This window comes from Octopus bimaculoides, chromosome 23, assembly GCF_001194135.2.
Source record: "Octopus bimaculoides isolate UCB-OBI-ISO-001 chromosome 23, ASM119413v2, whole genome shotgun sequence".
Lineage (NCBI taxonomy): Eukaryota > Metazoa > Mollusca > Cephalopoda > Octopoda > Octopodidae > Octopus > Octopus bimaculoides.
Window position 1 is genome coordinate 13,259,894 of NC_069003.1, and position 8,330 is coordinate 13,268,223.

At 36.0% G+C, this 8,330-nt stretch overlaps 1 protein-coding gene across 2 annotated transcripts in view; it reads right to left on the minus strand.

Moving 5' to 3' along the window:
• Positions 1 to 6: 6 nt before the first annotated feature.
• The window catches only part of LOC106869528 (MAP kinase-interacting serine/threonine-protein kinase 1), a 21,725-nt gene continuing 13,401 nt past the window's right edge, over positions 7 to 8,330 (minus strand). For both annotated transcript variants that reach the window (XM_014915301.2, XM_052976164.1), the window contains exons 3-10: positions 6,010 to 6,107; positions 5,726 to 5,847; positions 5,208 to 5,239; positions 4,986 to 5,090; positions 4,214 to 4,269; positions 3,147 to 3,440; positions 2,178 to 2,386; positions 7 to 1,097 (exon numbers count right to left, since the gene is read on the minus strand). In XM_014915301.2, the coding sequence (XP_014770787.1) occupies positions 776 to 1,097; positions 2,178 to 2,386; positions 3,147 to 3,440; positions 4,214 to 4,269; positions 4,986 to 5,090; positions 5,208 to 5,239; positions 5,726 to 5,847; positions 6,010 to 6,107 (1,238 nt within the window). In that variant the 3' untranslated portion in view covers positions 7 to 775. The remainder of the gene's footprint in view (positions 1,098 to 2,177; positions 2,387 to 3,146; positions 3,441 to 4,213; positions 4,270 to 4,985; positions 5,091 to 5,207; positions 5,240 to 5,725; positions 5,848 to 6,009; positions 6,108 to 8,330) is intronic.

An 8,330-nucleotide genomic window follows, 5' to 3' on the forward strand; every position in this document is an offset into this window, starting at 1 on the left:
CAAGTATTGGTTTTTGTGGTGTGCGAAGTTAAGAGATCAAAATAAGGAAGGGGGGGGGTGTCGGGGGGGTATTACAAATAACTCGAAGAAAGTCTTAGAAAAAACCCCTGCTTGATATTTGCTTTATCAGTTCATATTATAGCCAGGATCAAGTACTCCAATATAGAATGCAGAGAAATTTACAGAAGAATGGAAGCACCAGAGATAAAATTATTAAGAGAAAAGAAATAAAGAAAGAATAGGAAAAATTTCATATTTCTTGTAAGAATTAGCTAAATGGTGAGAAATATATGAAGATTCATCAAGGACCGGAATTAAAATGCAGTAATGTAGGCCAGGAAAAAAAAAAGGGGGAAACAAAAGGACCCAAACCCACAAAAAAAAAAAAAAAAAAAAAAAAAGTCAAGAGAATAGGGACTAGAAAGGAGGATGGGGAAGAAGTAGGGAACCAAATTGGTTGTATTGTACAGTGAACAAAATTATTTAGGGGCTTCTGTGTATAAAAATAGCAAACTGATGGGGGAAGAAGAGCGAGAAAAAGAGATATGATGAGGTAACTGAATTGACAAATGGAGGAAAAGTTGTAAGAACAATTTGATTTTAGGTTTACAAATTAATGTGGTGGTGGTGGTGGTGGTGGTGGACAGGGGAGAACAGAAGGGGCAGAAAACAAGACAAAAAAAATACTGGAAGTGGGAGGGAAATATAAGAAACAAAAACAACTCCTCCCCACCCCCTTGTGCAGGATGTTTTAAGCACATAGGGTTATGAGAGGTTATGGGCTGGGAGCAGCACTGGATGAAAATGAATAGCCATAGACATTCTCATAAGAAACTGAACTTCCAAGGGAGCCATTTGCACTATCAGTGGAGTCTTCAGAGTAGTGGGATTTTCCACTGGAAGAGGTGGCACGGCGCCGGGCTAGATTAGAAGAGCCTGGTGAAGACAGGATAAACTTAACACTGGAACTGTCAGTACTCTGATATTTGCCGAAACCTCTGGTTCTCTGCTCAGAAATGGCCAGATGCTGCTGCATCATGCGGTTGATGGAAATGGCCGTCTCAGCAAAAGATTCCAGATCTTTGGTACTGTTGTTCCTGTAAAAACAATTTTAAAATAAAATTAACTTTTATTCAGATGAAAATTTAGAGAGAAATATTACAAGAGAAAATTTCTAAGTAAAATAAAGTCAATTTAAATGTTTTTTCTCTGGAAATTCCTTCAACTATTTCCCACTCCTTTTCCATCATTTTAAATGTTTGTAATTTTTAAAACTCCACCTCTTCTACCCATTTAAAGCAACTATTTTAACCCTTTGCAGGTCTGAAGCAGTTTCATTCATAAGTTTGTTCTAAACATCCATGCTTGTTATGAGACCTTTTTAATCATCCTTGTTTCATATTCAGAGTAATATAAAGCTATCTTTTAAGTTCCAAGTTATTCTGACGTTTGAAAAAAACTGAGCATGTGTATCATGGATGCCAGGGAAATGTGTATCACATGACGCACAAGACAGGCAAAAAGTTTTATTTACCAAACAGGTCCTTGCAGCCATTTTAACAGGTTAAAGTAGAACACACACACAAACTTTTATAAAACATATTTTAGCAGAATACCATTTCTAATGGTAAAACAATGTAGCTAATATATTTTCAGTATTTAAATGGGTTACCATTCTCAGTGTATCAACTTTAGTTTATCATTTTGTAACCTTATAACTTGGATATTGTTATGTAACCTTTTAGTAAAAGTAATGCTCTTGTAAACAGCAATTCAGAATAGACAGGCAAAAAATAGCAGCTAGATCATCATCAACAGCTTTTCCATGCTAGCATGGATCAAATGGAATTTGCTGTGGCAAATTTTTATGACCATGTACCCTTCCCATCTATCAGCAACTCTCACCCATCTCCAAAATTATTTTCTTTCCCATAGAAGACTGGAAATGAATCACCTCACTTGTATGACTGCTCATTTACAATCATTGCATGATGTATAGACAATGTTGGGCACACACACACACACACTGGGGCTTCTTTCAGTTCCTGCTTACCAAATCCACTCGCAATGGTTTGATTGGCCTGCAGCTACAGTAGAAAACTTCTTGACCACACAGCCACACTAACACCTATGAAGGGTGTGTAAATAATGAAGAGATGACCAACGGGTTGACATACCTGGTTAATATACGAGGAGTTGCTAAAGGAGTGGCTGCCGGAGGTTGTACAACCCACGGGTCTCTCAATACATCCATCGCTGAGTAGCGTGAACGAGCATCTCGGACTAGAAGATGTTTGATGAGGTCTTTGGCCTCATCGGAAATGTCACGCCATTCGCTGTCAGGGAAATCGTAGATACCTTCTTGGATTCGAGTGAACAGGCTCTCCTGTTTTGGAAGAAGGGAAAAAGAAAATATGAATGACAGAACAAGTGAAAGAATTCCATAAATTGATGACACTTAAACTACATAAGAAGTCAGCTAGACAGCCAAGCTGCCCAATAAACAAGATAATCATCATCACTCTAATGTCTGCCTTTCTATGCCTGACATAGATCAGATGTGGAATTTATTATGGAATATTTTCTATGTACAGCCAGATGTCCTTCCTGACACCAAGACTGGTTTTAAGCCAAGGCAAGTTATTTTCAAATTGGGTCCTCATGCACACACTTGAGCAGAGGACACTATGATGAATTTTTAGTATATCCTTGTAGCTAATGGTGAAGCCTCAAGCTCACAATGCTTTTTGGCTGCAACTGCATACTACACAAAGCATAACATGTCAATCTTCAGCTTTTGTAGAGAGCCCCACTGACACTTCTCTAATTGGGCCCTGCACAAACCTTTATTTGTTTCTAAATAAGAATATTTCTCCATAGCCACAAATGCTTTCATCATGTTGTAAATAAATGCCACTGCTTGTATGACAGTAGCAATCATTGTATGACAATAATCAAACTCATTTATAATAAAATAGATTATGTGAGCTTAACCATTTGACAAATACAGAATCAATAAAATCATTAATAGGTTTTAACTAACATTGTTATAAATGACTAAAATCTTTCAAGGTGGTGCTGTGTAGCAGGACCACACTAATAAGTGAAACTAATAAAACAATAAAAGCATGCATAACGATACACACCTGACAATTTTGGCAGTTTTCTCCACGTTCCCAGCCACAGTCTTCTCCACACTGGCCATAGAACGGTGGGTAGCCACACAGCATTATGTAGAGGATAATGCCCAAGCTCCACAAGTCACACTTCTTATCGTAAGAAAATGCCTCACCCACCCAAGCATCCACAACCTCCGGGGCCATATATTCAGCTGACCCTACCGGAGTTTGTAGTTCGGGTGTTGTGACTGGGTCGGATTCCTCACTATGAACTGGAATTCCACTACCGAGGTCAAAGTCACAGATCTTGATCGTGACAATCTGGAAACAACAGAAAGTGAAAGGTTAAAGAAAAATTAAATTTAAATTAAGACATATCACTGGGCCCTTCCTTTTCTCTAATATGAGAAAGGATTTCCTTAAGTCATAAATAAGGTAGTGTTCCTCCTTAAATTAAGTTGACCAATTTAGAAGAGTTGTTGGAGCAATGAATTGATTGCTTTGAAATAACCATTTCTGCACTCAGTGTTCAAATCTCACTGGGATACGCTTTGCTTTTTATCTTTTCAGAGTTGATAAATGAAAGTACTTGAGTACTAGTCAAGTACTGGAATCAATTCTCCTCTTGCTCTCACCCTTTCTTTTCATCTCTTTTCAGCCCTAGAGACAGAGATAGGTTTCATTGGGTCAAAAAATGTCTAAGAAATACTGTACATCACAAGAGTATCTCTACAACTCCATCAGAGTTAAGGGCCAAAGGCAAGGCAAATCCTTAAATTAGGTTTAAATTTACCCAGCTTCCTTAATCCCAACCCTAGGTAACAGAATGACAGGTGAAGATTTTGTTGTAGGGACATGTATTTCAAAGCTAACATTAGAGCATGGATAATCCCAATGTTATCAAGTTAATGAAATGGTTTTAACCCTTTTATTGCCATATTTCTGTTGAAATACACTGCTTTTGTTTGTGTTAACTTTTTTAATTTAAATTACTTTAAAACAAAGTTTGTATTGTAGAACTAGAAGAGGCAGTTTCAGTGTGTTGGTATCAAAGAGGTTAATGTAGATTATGAAATGTCAAAGAAAATACTTACTTCACCATTTCTACCACACAAGATGTTCTCTGGTTTCAAGTCCCGATGTGCAATACCTGAAAAAATTAAGATAATAGAAAAATTCATTAAGATATACATTCATCTAGAGACAAGTTTAAAAACTAAACCATGTAATTTAGTGGTTTTTAAACAGATAAAATACTAGTCACTAGCTCTCACATTCCATAAAAAAAATAAATAAATAATTTTTTATCCCCACCCCCCAGACATACACCTATAGAGAAGATGAAAGAGTTTGTTACAATCTTCATCATTTTCATGTTAGATTTTCCCTTCTTGCATGGGGGAGGAAGATTTTTCTATGGATAGATGTCCCTCCTTTCTGTCTGCCAACCCTCACCCATTTCCAAGCAAGATAATATTTTCCCATGGCCAGATATGTTTTGCAAGGAAGATGAACCACATTGCTTATCTGACAGGGACTTGTTTACAACTATTGAGACAAGAGTACAAACACATACATACACTTGACAGGCTTCTTTCAGTTTCTATCTACCAAATCCACTCATGAGGCTTTGGTTGATTCTGGGTAGAAGACACTTGCCCAAGGTGCCTTGCAGTCAGACTCAACCCAAAACCATATGGTTAGGAAACAAGCTACACCTTCATATACTTCTTTTTATGGACCTCGGATTTCTTAGAATTAAGGCTACAGGAATCTTCCTTTTATGAAACATGGCAATTTTGTCAACCCCATTTCTAAGCCTCATAGCCCTTATTATGAGAAACTTGATTTAAGAAGTTAGCTTACCTTTGTTGTGAATGTGGTCTAAAGCCTTAGCTATGTCTCGTACTATCATACTGGCCTCTCGTTCGGTTAGATGACCTCGGCGTTCTATATTAGCTAACAAAGTACCTGAAGAAAAATAAACAGAAATGTGTCTCAAATTTCAAGCATATGAAAAGAGAGGGAAAAAACCCGAAAAATTGATACAATGTGGGATAATAAAAGCCAGAAAAGAAATCAACATACCTCCTTCCATTTTCTCAAAGATAAGAAAAAATCTGAAAAACGAAAAGAAAAAAAATTTAGTGCAAGTCATTAACTGAAATATTTAACAGCTTCAAAAAAATTTTAAAAAACAAGAAATTAACAATACGTTAACGATTTAAAGTTCTCAAATACTCTGAAGAGAAATAGTTAGCTTTAACTAGAGCCTTAATCCGTTTATTACATTTCAATTAATTTTGAAAATGATGAAGAATTTAGTAAAATAACATTGTTATTAAGTTGAGTGTTTGGAACAAATTCTTTCTACTATAAGTACAAGACTTGGCTGATAATCTAAAGTCTCAAAACTAAAAATATATATTATCCACCAACTCATATAGTACCAATACATTTTACCCACCAAGTAAACCAAATTAACTACCAATAACTAAAAGTCTGAAAACAAGTAATGACATTTAGGAGGAACTTCTGGAAATGCTTTGGGCAGGCAAAGGACTAAATAACAGTCTCTTAAATAAAAGAAAGAAGGTAACACTTACTGCTCATCTTCTTCAAAATATTCATTGAGCTGTAATATGTTAGCATGGCCTTGACAGTGATGAAATATTTCAATTTCTTTGAAAACTTTGTTGCGGGATCTTACATGGTTTTTCTCTATTATCTGCCAAAGTAAAAAAACAAAAAACAAAAAAACAATTACAAATGAATCTTTAAACAAATTAACAAAATTTAATCCTTACTAGAACAACAACCGGCAAAGGAGGGAGATACCAACACCAGTGTTATTTATATGTATCAAGTAGCAAGTGAAGCTAATGCTCACCTTTACAGCATATTCCTTTTCAGTTTGTGTATGAATATAGGTACGAACTGTTGCGTAAGCCCCTTGCCCTAAGATTTCGCCAGTTGGTTTATACAGATCTGGTAATAATTAGAATGGAGGGTCAAAATTTTAATAAAAGTCAGTCTAGATCAGCTGGTATCAAATGAAAGGCTCAAAATTGGTAGATGAAGGACAGCATTTTAACAGTTAATACAAACAAAATCTGAAAAAGAATTCTTCCCTCATGGTCATCAATAAAACTTCAACAACCCTTTAACATTCCGACTATTCTCTCAAATTTACTGCTTACTTATCCACATTGTTTTTTTTTTTATTAATCATGCATTATCTTGTAGCTTCAAGCTTTTGATGATGTGAGTGATTATTTTATAGAATGACATTGTAGTGTAGGCATGAGAGCCCAGATCTGGCTAGTCTAAATATAAAATGGGTAAAATATTCAGCCCAGATATGGACAGCTTAAGTGCTAAAGGATTAGAGATATTACAATATATTAGCCATAAAGAATGTCTACAAAAAGAACATCTACAATCATCAAGAAAACTTTAACAGTTTGTTGCTACATTCCTGTTGAAAAACCATGCCCTTGATCCTATTAATTTTGAAAATAAGGAATTCAGTATAAAATAACTCATTATTACGCTGGTGCTTGAAACCTAAATTAATAAGGAAGGTTTTTTTAAATTTGGATCACTTTTAAACAAGTTTGTGCCATAAAGCAGTCTCTGATGTACCAGTTCAAAAGGGGTTAACGATATATTGCAATATTAATTAGATGATGAGAGAGCTAGTTAACCAGGTTTGAGATATCTGGTAAGTTTTCTACTTCACACCCACAAAGATGGCAGACGAAGGTAGAAGCACGTGAAGGTCGCTTCTATCATTGAAAAGTACACAAGATTTGGAAGAGAGCCAAGTGTTGCAGGGTACTACTTTACTGAGCAAGTTTATCAGCCACTTGGAGGAGGAGGAGCAGGCAGTGGGGGGAGGTGGAGGAGCAGGCAGTGGGGGGAGGTGGAGGAGCAGGCAGTGGAGGGGGGGAGGTGGAATTTTGTAATAAACAGACAGACAAATGACGACAACAAATATAACTGACCAGTTATCAAGACAACTGTTTAATGTGAGCAGCAGTTAGTATTTAACAGCCAATATTAGAGGATCACCACTACCATCTCCACCATAACCACTACTTCTTATCCTAAATAGCAGTTAGAATTACACAAGCAACAAGGAATTAAGAGAGAGAAGAACTGACAGGTTTTTTTAGTTGTTTGTAGACAGCACGGCATGGAGTAAAAGTCTAGCTAAGTAAGATATCCAGCAACCAAGATTAATCTAAAACTATATATTCAGAACAACCAAGTTGGTCAGTTTGAAAAGAAAAAAAAAAAAAAAAAAAAAAAAAAAAAATCTAATAAGACAGCAAGTGGTGATGGTAGAAGTAGTCAGAACCAGCTAATTTTCCACATTGCTCTGGTTAATTGTACAAAAAAATGTAAATGGATTTGTCAGGTTTTAACATACAGTTCCAACTGTTCAATCTTTAACAGCATGGCTTGTTCATTGAATTAGTGAGTGTGTGTGTGTGTGTGTGTGCATGTGTGTGTGTGTGCATGCAGTTAAGTGCTCCACAGACGTACTCCTAATGCTATCTCCAGGCAGAAGCAGCAAGTGTTCATAGCTTCTGTATTGAGACACACAGTGGGCTCATTGATGGTCTTTAAACATTACACTGACCTTTTTCACTTACATAGAGGACTACAAGAAATTGACTCGGGGAGGGTTTTTTAAAAGAGCAACCATTCACCAAAACACACCATGTCTGGGACAAATAGTGGAGATATTTAGAAACAGTTAAAATATGTAAATAATGAGGTCTTATGTATACATGCACACAAGAGAGACAGTATGTGTGCATGTAATATGACTGTGTTTATGTGCACATGCACGGGGGCACGTCTATTTAAAAACAGGCAGTGACTACATATTTGGGAAATTTCTAATTTAAAACAATAGACCAAAACAAAAAATAAGGACAAGGCTTTTTCTCTTTGCTGTAAAGAAAATAAGACGAAGATAGATACATAATAGGTAGATAAACAAGAGAGAGAGAGAGAGAGAGAGAAGGGTGAGAGAGGGAGAGTAGTGATTAAAAGTGGCATTTTATTGTCTGCCCGACTTTTTCTCTTTTAGGACAAACACAGTTTAAATTACACAATTCAGAAGAAAAAGAAAAAAAAAATTTGAGCCCAATTCAAACGAGATATAAATAAAAAACAAAAAAAAAAAAAAAAAAACTA